The 20,930-nt window shown below is 38.5% G+C and overlaps 1 protein-coding gene across 3 annotated transcripts in view; it reads right to left on the bottom strand.

Annotated features, from left to right (window-relative positions):
- The window catches only part of INPP4B (inositol polyphosphate-4-phosphatase type II B), a 241,481-nt gene that overhangs the window by 111,910 nt on the left and 108,641 nt on the right, over positions 1-20,930 (bottom strand). For all 3 annotated transcript variants that reach the window (XM_037058473.1, XM_037058471.1, XM_037058472.1), the window contains 3 exons: positions 20,082-20,229; positions 6,933-7,063; positions 6,460-6,564 (listed from right to left, as the gene is read on the bottom strand). In XM_037058473.1, coding sequence (XP_036914368.1) covers positions 6,460-6,564; positions 6,933-7,063; positions 20,082-20,229 — 384 coding nt within the window. The remainder of the gene's footprint in view (positions 1-6,459; positions 6,565-6,932; positions 7,064-20,081; positions 20,230-20,930) is intronic.

Here is a 20,930-nt window from a genome sequence, read left to right as displayed (position 1 = left end):
GAAGGAGCCAAGAAACTCTGAAGTGACAGGTAAAGGATGAGAAGCAAGCTGTTCAAACACACTCCACTCACAGTAAAGAGCTGTTTATTTATTTTTAAATCTAAATCTAAATGAAGGAGTGTGTGCTTCTTGAATCCACCTACACTAAAACACTTCCAACGTTATGAACAAGCTCTTTCCGATCCAAAGTTTTGACTTTGACTTATTTCCATCCTATTTTCTATTTATGAACTCATTCCTTTTGAGATTTTAACACCACATTTGTACTAATGCCTATACAAGCTCCATTTCTGGCTAGTTGTGACCTCTTCACTCTTAGATAATCCAATGGCTAACTGCTTTATGCACACCTCTGGACGTCAGCCAGTTATTAGGTTTAACTTGTTCTAACTCCTCCAATCCGCCCTCCCTCCCTCCCTGGTTTCCTGGGACCAGCACAGACGCCCATTCCCTGCAGCCTTCCAGAGCAAAATTCTCAAGACCTCAAGATCGTTTTAAATTACTTTCTTTCCCTTAACATTTCATCTGATATGTTCCAACAACTCTGCTCCCCAGACTGTGTTCTCTCTTACCACTGTAAACTTTCTCTACTTTAATTCTAACCTTCCTCACTTCACGTCAGGTCACTACTGCCTCTTCCGTCTCGGCTTCCCTGCCTCCACAGTGTGACGGCTTCTCCCACGGGGCCGGCATTCAGTCACCCCGCCCGAAACCCAGGCTTCCGTCCCCCTCATATACGCCAAAGATTAGAAGGACATGCAAATGTCTCAACGTCACGTACACTGTAGGTGCTCAGTAATTGTGAACAAACAAACAAATAAATAGTCGAGGCTGAATTCAGTTTGTCTAATTTGTCTTTAGATTATATAGGGAATTACTATTCTTCACTGAAGAATAAAAAGTTTAAGTTCACTATCTAGAAAAGGAAATACTGGAATCTGGAATATACATATCTCTATGGGAATAAGACAACATTATATCCTTTCATGAAATATATTCAATAAAAGAACAAGGAGAGCTTATGATTACCTACATGCAAACAATTCAAATTAGACCCTTCATGCACAAAAATCAACTAAAAAAAATTAGAGCCTTCAACCAAAGACCTAAAACAGTAAAACTCCTACAAAAAAATAAAGGGAAAACATTTCAGAATATTGGTCTTAACAATGATTTCATACATATCACACTAAAAGCACAAGTAACTGAAAAAAAGGTAACTGGGACAACATCAAACTAAAAAGCTTCTGCTAAGAAAAGAATACTATAAAAAAGCAGCATACAAAATAGGAGAAAATATTGCAAACCATACCTCTGATAAACGGTTCTTTTCCAAAATATATAAGGTACTCCTACAACTCAATGCAAGACTCCAGTAAATCTTAATATTTCGCAATTGTTATTTGCTAAGTACCAGTTATCAATATCACTGTACTGAACCAGCTATCTATTTGGCCCCTTCACCACTGAATTTCACTTGCTATTAATTATTACAAAAACAGTAGCTAGATCTCTATGCACCATGGGGTTTATTTCCAGGTTTCTTAGTTAATGAAGAATGATAGACGAAGTACTACGTTTGTTCTTGGTTGGAGCAGACATGCTCCTTTAAATTTAGTTAGAATTAACATCCGTTGATTGTTTCCTTTAGCAGAGAGCAAATATATAAAAAATAATCCATAAGAAACAAAATTCTATGGTAATCTGATTAGTAATATTTGTCTCATTTACAAAATTTCTCCATTTTATCCTGCTCTTTAAATTAGACATCTTTGTCAGATGAATAGTCCTTAACTAATAATAAAAGCTTTCTGATTTGGGGTACCAAGAAACAGTTTTAAAAATCTAGGTGGGCATGTTATTTTATAGGAAATTTAAGCAAAAAATGTTAAAGGTCCTTTTTTCCTCTCATATAAAATACAATCTGTGTATCTTCTTTCTTTGATATTTTATACCTCAAAAATTGTCCTTGGCTTTGTGAAAATGGCATAGTGTGCATTATAATAGGGAAGTAAAATTCAAGTTGAATCTCATCAAGCTAAAGATACTGTGTTGATTTGAAATTTAGTAATAGGACTGCCTCATAGCCTTGTAAAAGCCATTTAATAATAGAAATGAGATAATAAGTCTATTTTTTCCAGAATATCTCTTTAAAATTCCTACAACTATAAAAATAGTGCTAATAAAAAAATGTAGACATCCTGCTCTCATTTCAAAGAACAATTTAAGAATAATCCCTGACTCCAGAATGGCTTGCAAAATGACTTTGACATGAATCACAAGACCGCGGGGATTTTTAAGGGAAATCTGTTTCAAAATAGTCCAAGAAATGTGGCATCCTCACGAAACACATTGACAGGTAATTATGCTTCACGGATGAGGTGATACACCCAAACCTCGAAATGCAGAAGCCAGGGAGCTCCAAACGGCTCCTGTCCTTCCTCCCCACCCCCACCCTGCCCGTGTCAGTGCAGGGATTCGAAGTCCAAGGGCCAGAGGGGCCGCTGCTTCTCCCACAGTCACACTGGCCATTCTGGTGATGTCGTGCCCAGTTCCAACTCCAGCTTTAGGATGTCATGTAGTAGGTTCTTTGTTTTTCTTCTTTTCTTTCTTTTTTATTTCTTTGCTATGTACTATAATATGCTATTATTTATCTTTAATACATAATATAACTTAAGCATATAATAGTATCACAAGAGTCCATATTTTATACTATTCACACCTGCTTTTCCAAGGAAATAAAATTTACTGAGGTATATGGGAGAAAGAAATTTTGTTTTTAATTTCAGGGTTTTGTTTTTGTTATTGTTGTCATTGCTGTGTAAGATCTCTATTATAGTAGGTATTCTATTTGTTGCATTTAGTTTAAGTAATGAATAAGGATGAAAAATTAACTTAATGGGTCTGGGGGCACCCAAAGTTAAATGGAGGCTATTTCATTTGTCAGTATGAGACATGGCAACATTAGTTCTGCTCAGTTACTTGTATTAAGAGCTAGACATTAGTCTCGTATTTGGTAAATCTGCCTGCTACTGTTTCTGAAGCTGCCTCTCCAAATAGAGCAGGCATATTAATCAAAGGTGAATAGATGGAGTTTACTAATGGTAAGAATGAAAATAAATATAGGCTATATCAAAATGACTCACCAATGAAATACCCGGGCTTGGCCAATCTTACTTGCGTCATTACCTTATAAAATGTTGTCTGTAATTCAGCTAAACATTTAAATCAGTAACTGTGGACCTCAAATAAATTTAACTGCAATTCAAAAGCTGCTAAATGTATATTATATAAGCAGAAAACCTGATTGACCACCATCTACAACTTAAAATGTTTCATTTTGAAAATAAGTAAAGCAAAGCTCAAGGGGTTTACTCAGTTGGTGTAAGACAAAGAAGTAAGTGGTAAGGCCCTAGAAATTCAGTCATTTTCAATTTCTATTCTAACATATAGTGATAATTTGGTCTATAAATTCCAACTTCAAATAACTTCTAAACTTACTATAAAACTATAAAAAAATTAAGACATATACATTATTTAATGTTATACATATTACATACATACTATATATATATATATAATATATTCTAATTATATTATACAATAGAATTTAACACCTTCACATTAATTCTTGGCTGTTAAGGTATCTCATCTTTTCCTATGTTTTCTCTTTAGGTCTTCAAAGAGAGGAGTCAGTCTTTCTGAAAACTACTACATCAAAAATCCTCTAGTTTGTGAGCTGTGCCTTAGTTCTTGCTTTCTTCCCTACTGCTTGATTTTTTAATAACAAATTAAAAAGTCCTTCATATGTCCTGTTACGGGTTAAATTGCATCCTCAAAGAAAGATATCTTAGAACCTGACCTTATTTGGAAATAGGGTCTTCACAGATGAAATGAAGTTAAAATGTAGCTGTTAGGGTGAGTCCTAATCCAATGTGCCCTCTCAGGGGAAATTTGGACACAGGGACAGACACACACAGATGATGTGAAGACACACAGGGAAGCACCATGTGGAGACAGAGGATCAGTGTGATGCATCAAAAAATCAAAGAAAACAAAAGATTACCAGGAAAAAAAAAAACAAGAAAGAAAGCAAGAAAAAAAAAGGAGCTAGGATGAGGCAAAAAAGATTGGCCCACAGGTTCCAGAGAAAGCTTGGCTCTGCTGATGCCTTGATCTCTGACTTCTGAATTCAAGGATGTGAGATGACCCATTTCTGTTGTTTAAGCCACCCAGCTGGTGAGGTTGTGTTATGGCGGCCCTAGCAAGCTGGCACACATTCCAGACCAGACTAACCAGAACAAATTCCATTTGCCTTTCTCAATTTCTTTCTTTTAGTTTCCAGTTTCCTTCCCTGTTGGAAAAACAGAAACTAAAGGCACTGTATTCATCCTGGCTCACGCTGGTCTATTTTCCAGATAGTCTCTTGTGGGGGAAAGAGCATCATGTAAAAGTTTCTGTCATTTTCAAGAAATAAATATGATGGAAAAGGCCACTTAGATAAAATAATTTTTTGGTGGAAGTGTTTTAAGGATCACCACAAAATACTTGATTGCGTATTTGAGAATGAGTTCCCATAGATTCAGCCCCGACAAACCATTTGGTGTGACGATATTTCATCATCCATCCATGGCGGTCACCCTAGGCCATCCTTTCCTCCCATTTCTTCTTTCTATCAGTCATTAGGGACTTGCATGTGACAATTCTTCCGAAAGGCCTCTGCCTCTCTAAATCATCTTTCCTTTGAATCTGGCTACTTCCTTAGATTTCATTGCCTCTTAACTGATTACTTTAACAGCCATGGTAAAACCGATAGATCTGGTTTTTTTCCTGTGGGAGCAGCAGCCACACGAATCACAGACCCTCTGACCGTCCATTCTAGGTGTTTCACGTGCCCCAGGTCACCGAACCACGAAGAGGACAACACAGATTAGAAAGATCAGCTAACAGGCTTAAGGTCCTATATGAAAACTGGTGACGCTGCAATTCTATTCCATTTCACTCCAAAATACATAAGTATTTTACAGTATCATACAATTCCCTTCCTACTGGCCATTAGAAAAAAATTATGTTGGTGGTCAGATAGCTTGTAAGTCCGTTAGCTTCTTTATTACTTGTTGATACTCTGGTTTTGATGATTTTTTTAAAAAACCATTGCATGTTATGTTCAAACTACTGACAGATACTCAGTAATCGAAAGTTCCTATAAATTCTTTGGGCAAATCCATCTAATTTTTATTTCAGTTCTTTCATTTCACATAATTCCTGGTTAGAAGGATCTAAGTTAAAATTTCAGATGGTTAGTAAGTGTTACCAAAGGTAATAAAATCATACATCAGAATGGTGCTTATAACTATACTTCAACTGGCATAGTAGCTGGTTGTACATACAGAATCAGTATTCCTGAGCTTAGAAAAATGTTTAGTTTTTCTCATTATAAGACTTCAGGTGATTCTAAAGCAGAGTAGAGATTTCATTTCAATGTTTTAAAACTTCTAACCAATGTATTGTGAGAATGGCTGCAAAATAGGGCGCTAGGATGCAGCTTCAGATGGATCTGTGTGTGTCTGTTTACATGCATTGACACACTTATTATGGATGATTTGATGACCTGAAGTAACTTGGCTCCCTAGGGAGATGGGTACTAGCATTCATCATCCAAACAGAGAGACTTCCGGGAGGGAGGGAGGAAGAGGGCATTACTAACAAGGATGCTGAAACAGCAGGCATAATATGGGACTTGGCTAAATAGGGGCAGATCGTCACCCTAAATATACATAAAACCGATATAGCAGTAAGTTAAAGAAAATGTGAGGTGAGAAGAATATTATAAAATACATATTATTGAGAAATGGTAAGGAATCATGCAGAATGGCAATAAACGCAATGCCTTATTGTTCACTCTGAACACTATTCAGGTATATATATATATATGAAAACCTGCACATTTTTCCTTGGGAAATGTTTCTTGCAGCCCAGTACATCAGGATACTCGATGACCTTCTATCTGGCAAACCGCCTTCTCAAGGGGGAGGCACTGATTCCCGCGAGAGGCCCACTGAGACCAAGACACCGCGAGTGAGTCCGGGCTTGGACTTTGGTTTCTCAAGACGGGAACACTGTGAACAAGTCTTGTTTTCCCTTTTTCCTTTTTTCTAATTCAGGCAACAGCCCAATTGCTAGCTATTAGCTATCACAGATACTACTTAAGGAAGCTAATATTCACTTTGCATATTCACCTGTAACTCAATTCAGATGGTGCACAAGCAACGTATTGCTCGGAAACACAACAACAAAAATATAATGGCCCCTTCTGTAGTATTCAGAGCTGTTATCAGCTTCAATGGTCTTATCTTCATCTTTGCATAAATGCTTAAATTGCAAATTCTGCCAATAGTCGAGATTTTAAAGAAACACAGTAACATAATTTGCCCATTTTGAAAAAATACTATATATTACCTTTCAACTGAGGGCTGTGCACATGCATTCTCTGCAGATGTAGATTTATTGGAACGAATTCTAATGTTTTCTCTCCTTTGCTGCTGCTTGACTTGAAAGAGGACCCTAGGTGGAAAAAAGTACAATAGTATCAGTAAATAAATAATAAGTGTGTGTGTGTACACATGCTGAAAAGAAAAGTCAACATAGAAAACTGTTACAAAAGCTTCTGAAAGAAAAACGTAGTTCTATAATTTGCTTTTCTTCTCAGAAATTTAAGTTTTTAACTCTTACTTATGCTTATAATAACACCATGAGTGATTTTTTTCTTTGTTATTTTTTATGCCAAGATGAAAGCATTAGAAATAAATGGTGCTTTTAAAAAACCTTGGCCCTTTTATGTTCATAACAATGTTTATTATTGTTTTCACATGATCTACCCTCATACATGAAATGTAACTCTGGTTGGAAAAGTAAAGTTATTGCTTTCACACCTGTCTCCTTGCTGAGCTCGGTCAGAATGTCTTGGTACATATTCACCATTTGATCACAGTGAGTAAGGACATTTCTCCGCAGATTGTCCCAGTGTGGGGAAAGTTCACCAAGTTCTTTCAGTTCTTGGTTTCTGTTAAGAATGGAAAAAAGGACAAAACATTTATTTCGCTCTTAAATCCATTGACACAAAGTGCTTCATCAGGGTTGTCAAACTCATCAGAAACGGATTCACCGTCCCTTTTGGAAAAGCTCTATGAGTTTTTTAGGGGGGAGTAATCATTTTAACACAGAGAAAGATATAAATAGTTTAGACCACAAAAACATAAAAAATTCTCTATGTAAAAGAAAAAATACAAGTTAAATTCACAGATATAAATTTCACAAAGCTGGCAAAGACCTTCTTTAATGTACATAGAGGCCATTCAGCTAAAAAACAAACACTGAATCTCAACAAAAAAAATGGCTAAGTTCTAGGCTTCAGCAATCCAAAATAAAATAATGGGGGAAGAATTATCGAACTATATCTGAAGGAAACACAAGTTATTCCGGTAACCTAGTTTATATACAATAGAATTGTCATTTTTCCAATCCTCAACAGAGGATATGTTTTTATTGATTTTAGAGAGAAAGAATGAAAGAGAGAGAGAGAAAAAAAAAACCCCATCCACGTAAGAGAGAAATATTGATTGGTGATCTCCCATATGTGCCCTGACTGGGGATCAAATCCACAATCTTTCTGTGTATGGGATGATGTTCCAACCAACTAAGCCACCTGGCCAGGGCTGGATGTAATTTTTTAAAAGCTCATAAATAGTATGATCAGGTATGATTCTATTGGCCTCAGTTTTCCCAAGAGATTAATTTAAGTAAATACTGCATAAGTTTTGTCCCTTCTTCATCAAAAGGGAAAGCTAATCATGCCATTTAGGTTTTAATTATTAACTTTTATCTAATTCTCTATCTTCTATCCAAGTTAAATTAAATAATCAGAATGCCTTTTTAAATTGTAATGATAAACGGTTTTAATATGCTGCCTTGTTAGATCTCTTATTCATTTCTGTAACCTTTTACCAACAACATTTTCATGAGGCTAATTTAACCAGCAATAATGAAACTTCTTTGCTATTTTGGCTGTGAAATATGTTAAATACCAAGCTAATGAATTCAGAAGATGTAGAATCTTTAACATCCTGTTAAATGTAAGAGTAATGGATGGTGTGCAAAATTGTGACTTGGCTTCAAATGTTCGTAGCTGCCTTTGTTGTGTTTCAATAGGGATGCAATGTAGTTTCACCATAACTTTCATCTCAGCTCTTTACAATTTTTGCGAATAATCATTTTATTCTCAACTGTCCTGTAGATTACCTGTCATCTCACAACATTCATGGGAGAAGAAGTAATTAATCAACAGACAGTGAGAGCAAAGGAAGTTCATGACCAAAGTGTGGGTAGGAGAGAAGGTTGAATAATTGGGAAGTCACATTCTTGGTTTGCACTCAAATGACAGGCTATTTGAATTCAAGACAAACCAACAACAATAGCCAAAACAAACGAATAATTCCAAAAGCTTAAGATATCCCAGTCTAGAAGAAACTGGGCAATTAGGTTAAACCTGAGGTGGATAGCATGTATGGTGTACTGATTTGATATGTCAGGTTTCAGGCTATAGTTCTAATAGATACTTATTGACAGAAATATTAGGTATTCCCACTTAATCCTAATAGATGCACCAATAGATGTTTAATACTAATAGGTTTATAATTTGTTTTCTCTTAATCCTTATCAGGAATAGTAATTAGGCTCTGGCTGGTGTAGCTTGGTGGATTGAGCACGGGCCTGCAAACCAAAGGATCGAGGTTCCATTCCCAGTCAGGGCATATGCCTAGGTTGCAGGCCAGTTCCCAGCAGGGGACTCACGAGAGGCAACCATACATTGATATTTCTCTCCCTCTCTCCTTCCCTTCCCCTCTAAAGATAAATAAATAAAATCTTTTTAAAAAACAATAGAAATTGGATGAAAATATTTTTAAAAAAACAAATAGTAATTAAAGGGGAGGTGGTGAAAAAGTAAAGAGAGGCTAATGAAGACCCTTCCTACAGTGCGGGACTCTGGCTTGGTGACAAGTCCTTGCTTAAGAGTGGCCTGGAAAAGTGTGGTCTGAAGTGTTTAGTGATCTGTGGGGAATGACTTGTGATATACTGGAATTAGTCCATAAACTTTTTGTTTAAATTTTATAATACCCATCCAATATGTCAAAATTTACACTCAGGAACACAGAGAGAAATCTGGCGCTCACTGTTCAGTTATTCTAGAAAATGACATTGACAAAGTATGCATTCTGAAAGAGACAAATAACCAACATAAGGTGTCTCTGCATTAAAAACAGTTCAACTATTGGGGAGTAAATGTATAATAAACAGAGTCGAGTGATGAAACATTGTAAACCAGAGTGGGGCAGAGTAAGAAAGTAGTTCTAAGTTTAAAAAAGGAAAGAAACTCACTACATCAATACACGGAGACAGATAAAGAGAGAGAGAATTGGGTGCACCAGAATCAGAACACCTTTGAACCAGGAAGCCTAGGACTGCTTATATCATGTTTTGATTCGTTACTTGGTGAACAAAAACTTTGCAGTTGAAGGGTTCTGCTTCATATCTCAATCTCAGGAAGGCGGAGCCTGAGATCCAGCAATCCCAGGGAAGCCTGAGGGAGGTAAGAAGAGAATGTTGCAGGAAAAAGGGGAGCAGACGTAAGGTGTATGTTACTGAGCTGGGCAGAACTTCACAGGAAACACAGCTGGTTGCTAGGGCACGTGGGACAACTCCAGGCAGGTCACACGGAATCTTCGCACGTCAGAGCAGCTTGTTAGATGGAAGAAGAGACATCTATATGCCACTCCCTCACTGTCTTCTGTATGTCACTGGTAACAATTCAGCCCATGGGGACATATATGCCTTTGCACTCGGTTACGAAATCTGTGTCCTTTGGATAGCTGCTGGGGAAGCAATGTCCAGTGGGGACAGAACTCTCCAGGGTCTGGCCTGATAAAACACAGGGCCAGAGTCACTCTGGATCTTTCCATGGTAGATGCCGTTGGAGGCATGCTAACGCCTGGTCTTAATCTTCAGAGACGGACGCGACTGATGGTGTCAGGAAGTCACGTGACAGTGTATGGGGCTCTCCACTGAATAAGTGGTCGGATAGTAAAGGCACGGTAGGGTTAAGCCAGTGTAGAAAATTACATAAAAATAGCGACTCTTTAAAGCTTCTATTTAAAATATAGTTTAAGGCCCTGGCTGGCGTAGCTCAGTGGATTGAGCGCGGGCCTGCGAACCACACGATGGCAGTTCGATTCCCAGTCAGGACACATGCCTGGGATGCGGGCCAGTTCCCGGCAGGGGGCACACCAGAGGCAACCATACATTGATATTTCTCTCTCTCTCTTTCCTTTCCCATCTAAAGATAAATAAATAAAATCTAGAAAAAAAATTTAAAAAAAAATAAAATAAAATATAGTTTAAAAGCCCACTGATGATGTATTCAAGAGGGGAATTCCAATATGGGGAAAATTTGCCCTGAGCCTGTGAGTGGCAGAGACTTGTGTTATTCGTATTTTTTGTCCTATCATCTATCCCCTCGGTAGAATGAATACACAGAACATATAAATGAGCCATTGCTGAGCCCTTTGACCTTGTATGACCTAGGTTTGTAACCCTGGGTTGGTCAAGTCTTCCTTAGGAACAAAGAAAGCTTTGGAAATACATCTTCACATGGAATTATTTACTGTGATGGTTAATTTCACATGTCCACTTGACTGGATCACAAGGTGGGTGGCTTCAATTTCCTGAAGTGGTTGGGTGACACCATAAAACTGATCGAAGCTCAACTCAATGTCAGGTGTCAGAGTAGTTTCAGCCCACAATTCAAACTGCCTGTCCTTTAACCCACACGGAACTAAAAACTGCATCCATAAATCAGAGCCTTTTAAAAAATGCCTTTTTGTAAATGACTGTGGGGTTAGCATTGCAATCCATGCGCCACCATTTCACTGAGAAGTGATTGGAGCGGTCATTCACTCTGATTTTCATTTGACATTCGAGTAAGTGAATGTTGCACCACGCAAGTGGCTGCCAGATGCTTAAGGAGGTTTCGAGTTATGTGCAAAGACTAAGCAGTGGAACCCAGTGACTACAGGACTTACTGCGATCACAGGATCTCTTTGCATTTGGTAAAGAGCTAAATCCAATAATTCCATTTCAGGTAACTACATTAGAAAAACATGAGGAATAATAAGGATGTCTCATTCCATCCTAAGAGTCTATTTGCTCTCCGTGATAAAGGTGATTTGGCATTTACTTATAAATAACATCTTATTTAACCTTCGAAATTTGTTTTAACGTTATCAAACGTGTTTCATTTAATACTGTGAAGCTCAGTGTTCCCCTTACATCAAAAATGATGGCACATTATAAGAAGTTTCTCTTAAATCCACATACGTTAATTTTCATTAATTAATTATGTATGCCTTTTCATTGTGGGCAGCCATGGATGTTACCCACTGCACCTGAAAGGCTGCTCAAAGGAGTTAAGTATGCTAGAACGCACATCCCCTTTTTGTTATTCCTGTCCTTACTTTTAGAAATCGTAGACATTTCTGGACAGTCCACCTTCTGACTCCACCCCTGGCTCTAGAGTACAGATGTGACCCAGGTAAGTTCCATATGCAGACGGAATTTGGGAGGCCGATGAAATGCCTGGCAGTGGTGCTTTTCAGTGGCCACATCAAGATTTTCCTGATAATCAAGAGTACTTTGATATAGGATGTATATCTTTATTTATCTTTAAAACAAGCCATAGAGATCATTCTATAGAGATGGACTAAGCCAAATTAAAAATTCACTCGCACCAGGCACATTTCAAGTGCTCAATAGCCACACAGCTATCACACTAGACCGTGCAGCTTAGATATTGCCATCACAAAAACTTGTACCGAACAACCTTGCTCTAGACAAGTGAGAGGAATATCGCTGAGGAGTGGAGTGAGTTGTTTAATGCCACACCACTAGTGAGCGGCGGAAGCAAGACTTACACTCAGGTCTTGTGATTGCAAATCTTGTTCTCTTTCTTACTTTAATTCCTGGTGACTATGGCTTCTCCTAAGACAGAATCTCTGAAAAAGAGGACCAGGCTGGAACCTTCCACCTGAGGGACTCATCTGAACGTAGCTTCCACCCAGGTCAACCTGGAGCTGGCTCCAATATTTGGCTCAAGTGTGCACTTACAGACAGCCTTGGCTACCATAACTGCTGGAAGTTCAAACAACAAAAATTCTTATTTATTTTCTATTCATTATCAACAAAAAGTGGACAAGTTCCTCCTTTTCTGTGGCCCTGACTAATCCAAAGCCTGTCATCCCAAAGCCTCTGTCTCAGCTCCAAGCGGCAGCTTTGTGGGAGAAGATATGCCCATTCTGCTTCTCTGCCCACTTGGAATTTGTGGCAGCGTATAGTAAATATGCTTAGGAGGTGTGCTCAGTTAGTAAGCTAACGATTAAATTAAATTGTACACCTTTTCATCGGAAACACGATCAACTGTCAGCTAAGATGGAAAACAACAACAAGAAGAGTTTCAATATATTGAGTCTAGTGTGTATAGGACTCTTTACATACATGGTGCAAGTAGGTTCCGCGTATAAAAGGTCTGTGCATGTTTGCACCAGGGCCTTTCATCACTTTGTCAGGAGCTCACTCCAACCACATGTACTTGTTATTTAATCCCTTCTTCACAGTGAAGAAATGGGAGAGTGAGGCAGTTAGACCAACTGTCACATCGCTGTGACAGTGCCGTTGGGGGTCCGGGCCCCAAACCCAGAGCCATACACACACACACACACACACACACACACACACACAGACAAAACCCTACAGTTCTAAGTGTTAGAATCTCATGACTGCCCATTTAACTACTATAGTATCTCAGCAGGACAAATAATAATGTTATTACCTAAGAAGTAAAAAAAATCCTGGAAATCGAGAGATTATACAATTTTTCAAACATATTCAGGGTGTATCAAATGGCAGGTTTTGAACTCAGGTCCATAACCGTTCCAATTCTGTGATTTAATCGCCAGAATATAGCCGCCGCCCCCCCCCCCCCCCCCCCCGGCTCATTTCACTAGAAATGAAGAATCTTGGCAGAAGAGACAAAAATGCGCTTCTCACGAGTTTTGCCTCATCTTTTCCTGTGGGGACACGGTAATACCCAAGCAGTGAAATCAAACCCAGATTCCTATCACCAGCTTGGTGATGCTAAGCACTCGACAGGACCTCTCATTGCATGATACGAAGAATCCCTAATGATGAACCTAACGGCACACAGTATCTGCCTTCAATGGTAGGAGCTGGTAGGGCAAATGCACTTTTCACGATAAATAACATACCACACGGCATTCCAACTGCGCAACAACATCATACGGAGAAAAATGAAGAGAAGAAATACAGTAGAGTCCTGATGGGACATCTTTATGCATCCTTTTTGGATTTACAGGAGTTAAGGGTTTTTCTCAGAGCACGAAGGAAAAAGAGAGAGAGAAACACAAGGACAAACAAAGTGGAAAAGACATAACACTTTAAAAACATACGTGAGGTTCATCAGTTTGAGCTTTATTTGGTGTATAGGAAATCTAAATAGAATAGCTGGCTAGCCATTACTTTCCCACTAATCAATGTTTCTTTAAGGTCAGTAAAGATTTTCAGGGCCCCTTTATTTTATCCAAGGATGCAAATGATAGGTAGTAGAGGCATCTGAAAAAGCATGTGTTTCCGCCATGACGAAATACACAAGGCAGAGGATGAGGCTGGAGAAGCAGGTGGGCAGGAGGTCCCGCTTGCCTTGTAGCCCATGGGAAAGGGAAGTCCTGTCTGGTGATTTTTGAAAAGAGAATATAAACTACATTTCAGAAGGCTGTACCATGTTAAATGGACAGGCTGGGTCACTATGTTGCAAAATCCTGCTGTATAGCTTTTGGTAGAGTGAAGATGTTTTTGAAGTAGAATTTATCTGGATATATTCTAGCTCTAGTTTATAATTCCTAATATATACTTTTATCATTTTTGAAAAGGCATTCTTATGGTGTTATCAGTTTGAAATAAAATAAACCTTTTTAAAATGATGGTCATAAAATGATCTAAGGTAAGGTACAATGTCAGAGAATTAAATATCTTCTGCATTTCTCTCAAACTACATGGAGTACCTAGAAAGCCCAATTGACAGCATTATGATTCTATTTAAATTAACACATAGAACATGTCTCTGAAACACATATTTCTGGGAAGCAACTAGGTTTTCTGGGATTTTAAAATATCTTACTGACCATCTTTTTCATAGAGAAGAATACACTATGCTCAAGAAATAGGTTGATATGTAGTTATATAAACACACTAAACATAGTTTTATGATGCAGCTCTGAAAATACAGAATATAGAGTATTTGAAACACACAGTGTTGAACAAAAAAGTGTTTGCCTTCATTAATACAAAATATTTTTTCGCCATGAATTTAGTATACATACAACATTTACAAACACCAATATGTAAAACAAAGCATTTACATTTTCTCAATGAAGTGGTAATAAAACTTTTAAAGTTTATATGTCCCAAACTCTATTTTATGTTTTGTATTTAAGTATTTTTTTCAGATTTTTATTTTTTTTAATTTATAAGGTTTTTTTCTCCATGACACACACACACATATTTATATGGTTTAAATAAAAGCTAAGAAAGTCTCCAAGTTAATTGGTATGAAATATTCTTATCTTTTTTCTAAACTCCCAACAGTAACACCACAAAGTTTCTTTCTCTGCCCCTGGGATCAGGAAGAAAAATACATACAGGAAAGAGATGAAGAAGAAAAAAGAGAAAACCACATGAAACAAATCAAACCAATGTTTTCCTGGGAGTTCTATGGATCACGAGGATCATTTTTCCCGAAATACTTCATTTAAAAAAAAGCTTTTCACCCCATTTAGCTTTTCAAATATCTCTTTATACTGTACAAATGTATACCTTTTGAATAAAGCCAAACACCATCTAGCCACCAGAGCCTCCCATCCAGACACACACGTGTGCATTGATGATTAACTGCGTGTTCGTAGCTGTCGTGGAGCGCCAGCTCTCCGGGCACCACCGTTCTGCCCAGGAACTGACACATGTCAGTGTAGACAGAGCACAGCAGAACCTTGAGGCAGTGCACCCTCTGAAGAAAATACTCAACACGAACAAAACACGTGGCAACACTAAAACAAACTAAACCTTTTAAAGGCCGCAGTTTGACAAAACCTACATACCTCGTCCTCACGCAACCCAAGTGGAAGGCCAGTAAACCTTGAAACTTGTAAACACAGACAAAGACACACGCACGCACGCACGCACGCACACCTTCTATGGATTTAGGATATTTGAGCCGTCTTCAGCATGCCACTCTCTCCTTTTCCTTCCATGGTAATAACCCCCTAATAAACCAGTTGCAATTTCCCTCAACCTTCAAGTATTCCAGGTAAAAGAGCTGGTCTGCTTTTCAATGTCAAATCCATCATGTATCATGATTGTGGAGAAATTCTGTAACCTTCTTAGAAGCAAAGTCTTATACTGAGTACTTTACACGCAGAACCTCCCTCTCGTCCCTTCCAACACGTAATTCTGCAACAGGATATAGTTCTCAAAAGCTGAAATATAGAGGCTGTCTCCAGGAAGCTCCTCCTGGAAACCTGCATATTATACCATTTTCAATCGGAGTGAGTGAGTCTGTGATGTGAGGCATGAATTCAAAGGAACTTGCTGGGAGACTGTTGCCCTGTCAGGCCAGAAATGATGGCGGTTGGGATTAGAGTAGATGAAATGAAAATGCAAAAAAGAAATGGGTTTGAGAGAAACTGCGGGGGTGGGAGGGAGGTTGAAGCAAGTAACACACTCCCCGGGACCCGAGTCGGATGAGGGTTCAAAGAAGCGGAGGGAAGAACTTCGAGTAGATCTCTACCCAGACTGGAGGGTCCACCCACCAAGAAAAGTGTTCCCAAGTCCTTTGCAAGACGACATCCCATTCTTGCATTCTTCATGTAATGTATTATATTATATCATGCTAATATTATAATTTATTTTTATATTACATTCATTTGTACTTATTTTAAATATAACTCTTAAGTTACTTTCTGAATTGGATGGCATATAGCTTCAAATAGATCTTCAATAAAGTTTTTTGGGGTGACATTTTCTGAGCTCCTGCATATTTAAGTATGTCATTTCCATTGCTTTCATTCATAAAAAATTCACAAACTGACCCTACATAATAAGATGAGGTCCAAGCCTTTTTCTCTCAAAAATCAGTCACTGTTACTCCATGAGCTTCTGCAGAGAAGCGTAAGGTTATCCTGATTCTAGTGAGAAAAAGAAAACAAAACTGCCCAAGTTTTCACTGTTTTTCTTTTAAGTTTTGCGTTAATTGTTCTTCTCCTGAGAACACTCACAATTACTTGGCAGTTTCCAGCTTTGTGCCCTGAATGTCTGACATCTTCTTTCTCATCATTATAAACTTTTCTCACCTTTATTTAGCATTTGGGGAGAGTTTATCGTATTCGTTCTCCACATTAGTGAGATGATTCCTCAGTGTCAGATCCTGTCTGCTGACTCTGGATTTCACTTGGCTGCTGCAACTTAAAATTTCTTTTCCCCTACATTAGCCTTTTCTTCTTGGCATGCTCACTAAAGGATAAGGGTTCTATTCTTAAGGCTTTGTTTTATCCTATTCCATAACAAATTCTTATATTCCACTGAGATGACCAGCTGATTTTCCTATATATGTTTTTTGTTTCCCTTTGGGGTTCAGATTGACCTTTTTCTCCATTTTACATTAAATGTAAAAGATTCATTGCTAAAGTTTTTCAAACATGTTCTAATAATGGGAGATTGACACAGAAAAGTAGTTGGAGAAATGAAAATATATATATGGAACAGGCTGATCATCACAGCACCTAGCAAATTTCCAGACTCTACCAGGTTTTGATATAGTTTTGTTTTGTAGGGTTAAAACGGGATTTTCTCCTCTGAGCAACTCCCAGGGTGTACTGAGAACAGTTCCCGGTTCTGTCCCTTGTGGGAGAACTTTATAATGCGGGGGTACTGCCCACTAGCCCCTTCCATGAGTTTACAATTTTTTTGCTACATATGCACAGCCAAAAGAGATGCAGAGAAAGGCAAGAGAATGAGATGAATAGAAGGCACTTGGTGTGTTAAAAAGTAATACGATAATAATTATAGCGGCTATGCCTACTAATATTCAGTAGCTTAGTGCCCGCGTTCTCCTCGTCTCCTACCCATCATTTCCCCCTGGGATGGACAGCGAGAGGAGAGAAGGAAGAGAAGGAGTAGGAGCGGGGACGCAGGGAGGAGCTGGAGCGCGCACTGGGGAGAACGCAGAAGGAGTAGAAGGTCAGGCGTTGGGCCTTGGTGGGATTTCTGACCTGATGACAAAGGACAGATTGTGGCAGAAGGAGGGGTCCTGATCTTCACTATCTTTTTCACTAGCTTGCTGTATTTTTAGATGAAACAGCATGAATGATCTATCAACTAATATTTTCAACCCCAAAATATTACCCTAATGATTAGTCATCGTATATAGAATTACGTTAATAATTGAGTCTAGTGTTTTGTGAAAACTCACCATTCCCTACTGGGTGTCTTTATAGATGTCTCAGTGGGAATTTAGAACTGGTAAGTTAGGTGCAATTTCAAATCCACTTTATAAGGTGAGGCTTAGCCTTGACTTCTTAAATCTGCTTTCTCGGGCAACTTTTCTTCTGTGGTTCTCTGTTAAAATGAAGGTGCTAGGTCCTCCCTGACACCTCTAACTCAGTCTGTCTACTGTCCTTCCTTATTCTATGAGCCCTGAGAGGAGCATTCATTCTCTCCGTCCCTTCTGTACAAAATGGGACTTTTGCACAACTCCAGTTGGAGTGGTCATTAGTGTCTGAGAGTCTAGAAAACACCATTGTTGAGGATGACAATTCTTTTATGACTTCAAAGATCCAAACTTTGTTCTCCTTTGCTCTAACACATAAGTTTTCTTATCCTTCCTGGGATTTGTTTTGTCCACCAGCTACTCTTCGAGTGAGCTATAGACAGGGACGGTATTGAATAATCTGGCTCCTATGAATTCATTCTTGCAGCCTGCTCCTATAAGTAGTCTGTTTAGGTTCCTGTGCATTTTACAGCCTCACTGGGCCTGAATCAATGACTGTTGTCTGGTTTCTGTGGCTTGCTCCTCCTCACCCTACTACTCTTCAAATATCCAACTCTTTGTCCCTCTTTCCATCTTTATTTCCCTATATCCACTCTGTTTCCTTATAATCCAGCTTGCTGTCTGAGTTCCCCTAAAGCCCAGAACCTGTTTTCTTTGTCTTTTCTCACTACTTGGACATATAGTATCTGAACAGTCATTCCTACCATCACAAATATAGCCATGCACCACTTAATGAGAGGGTTGCATCCTGAGAAATGTCTCATTGAGTGATTTGCTCACTGTGCAAACATCATAGAATGTATTTCCACAAACCTGAGTGGCACAGCCTTCTACACACCTAGGCTCTTGGTCTAGCCTAGTGCTCCTGGGCCACAAGCTCATGCAGCACATGACTGCACAAAACAACATGAGATTACATCAAACAAGAGAATACAACGCAATTCAGAGACACAGTAAACAGGAGATGTGCGAGGTTGCTTCTGGCAGAACATGGCATACACTGTTTTACAGCAAAAAAAGTCAATGAGTAGGAAGCATACACTTTTAAAATGAAAATAGAAAGCATAGTATAAAAAGATATAAACTAGTAGCATAGTCATTTATTATCACTGTGAAGTATTATGGACGTAACAGGATTTTCTGTTCTGCACTTTCACAGGACCGGCAGCGCAGAGCACCTGTTTAAACCAGCATCACCACAACTGTGTAGGCAACGCCTTGTGCTGGTGTGACATTCTGACTGCTGCACCGCCACTGGGCAACAGAAAGTTTTCAGCTCCATTGTAACCTAATGGGGCTCAGTTGTGTATGAGGTCCCTCACTGACTGACACATGCTGAGGCTCATGATGGTATTGTGAGCACCACCAGCTGTGCCCTGCCTCATCCCTGGTGTGCTCACTGGTCTATGCTGATACGGCATCAGACTGTAGGGTCTACCAAAGGGATATGACACTCTAAAAGTACCTTGACATACTAATGGGCGCATAAGGCAGGAATCCAAATTTTGGACATTTCACACCCGGCTGTATATTTCAGAAATTTAAAAAAATGTTAACTACTAAAAATATTGGCTAATTTTCTGAGATTTAGGGCCTTAATCGTGTTTAGTATAATATAGTATTCAGCATTTTTAAAGTCACTAGAGGTGTAAAAGGCAGAGAAATACATTGATTAGTCACGGCTCAGAGAAACTCTCATCAACGGCCAGCTCTCACATCCCCATTTTACTATAGTGATGGACTTAATTTTGTTGTACAAAAATACTGCCCATTCACAGAGCATACTTTATCAATCATCTCATAGAGTTTTTAGACCAAAAAGTACGTGATAGTCTTCTTACAGATGAGTAATCCAAAGAAGAGTGGAGTAGGAATTTCTTACAGAAGCAGTTACCAAAAACCGATGAGGTAATGACACAGGGATTATTGGTGAGGTCAGGTTATTGGCTAGACTTCAAGCTATTTAATAGGAACATAATGCAAACTACAAAGGAACGTCACATATGTTACTAAAATTTTTCTTGTAGTCATATTTAAAAAGTAAAAAATAGCAGGTGGCATTAATAATATTCTTATTTAATCCCAATTATGAAATCAGTCTTTTTTGTTTGTTTGTTTCTTTAGGTGCCAAGAACTCAAAACCTGGTGCGTATCCAACACTTACATAATGTCTCAAATTAGACTCGCTCCATTTTTAAGGATTAATAGCCTCACAGGGCTAATGGCCACCACTCTGGACAGGGAAGGCCTAGAGTTCTATGTTACCACCGTACTTGAAGAAAAAGTGGTTTATGGGAAAAAATAAATAACTCATGTGAGAGGTGAGCATAAAGAGGCGATCACGGCCTTCCCTTACCTACACAGGTCTTCCTTTATGTGGAGAGAGATCAGTTCCCTGGGAACGTGGAAAGACAACGCGCTCTCCGACATCTGCTCCCGGACTCGCATCCACTTATTGTCAGACGTGGGGAATCTGTACAACTTACACACCGGGTTCTTTAACACTGAGGGAGAAAGAGAGCTCAGTGGTTAGATGAGAGAGAGACACACAGTAGATGAAGGTCAACTACAAAGCCATCAAGCAGGATACCTTCTAATCATCTATTCAACCAAAAGGGTGTGTTTTTTATCATAATCCATTAGTGTATTTGAATTCCTAAGTATTTTGTTCTTACATCTTGTTTTTTCAGTAGCTTCTAGGATATATAGTCTTCATTAAATTAAAAAAAACAAAATCAAATTCATAAATATGACTATTGTTCTCCAATTTATCACATACTGATTCTTTTCTCTTCTAAACACTTCCTTAAAGCACAAGTTTATATGAATATAGATGAAAATACATGTATTTTTATAAAATACAAACTTTGAAAAATATGTATGTCTGAATTTCCTCCAATCGCTCTGAGTCAACTTTATGCACTTATATAGTAGGTGACAAGTGATAATTTTTTCAGAGGCTTCAAATGACCCTACTCCTAAAATTATTTATTTCTTAAATATCATGGAAGTTTATTCCTAAGCTTACAATCTATTAAAATTCAAACATCATATATACTTTAGAGGCCATGGGTCAATAACACACTTTCCTGAAACCACATGTTATTAGAAGCCAGATAAGGAGACGCTGTACAAACTGTACCCGTGGTGGGCAGGCAGTGATTAGGGACCAAGTGACAAGGTCGTGCCATCCAGGGCTTTAAAG

The sequence above is a fragment of the Sturnira hondurensis genome, unplaced genomic scaffold, assembly GCF_014824575.4.
Source record: "Sturnira hondurensis isolate 20B ecotype Veracruz unplaced genomic scaffold, ASM1482457v3 Scaffold0010128, whole genome shotgun sequence".
Taxonomy (NCBI): Eukaryota; Metazoa; Chordata; class Mammalia; order Chiroptera; family Phyllostomidae; genus Sturnira; species Sturnira hondurensis.
Note: the sequence above shows the minus strand (reverse complement) of the source record. Positions and strands in the feature narration are given on the sequence as shown.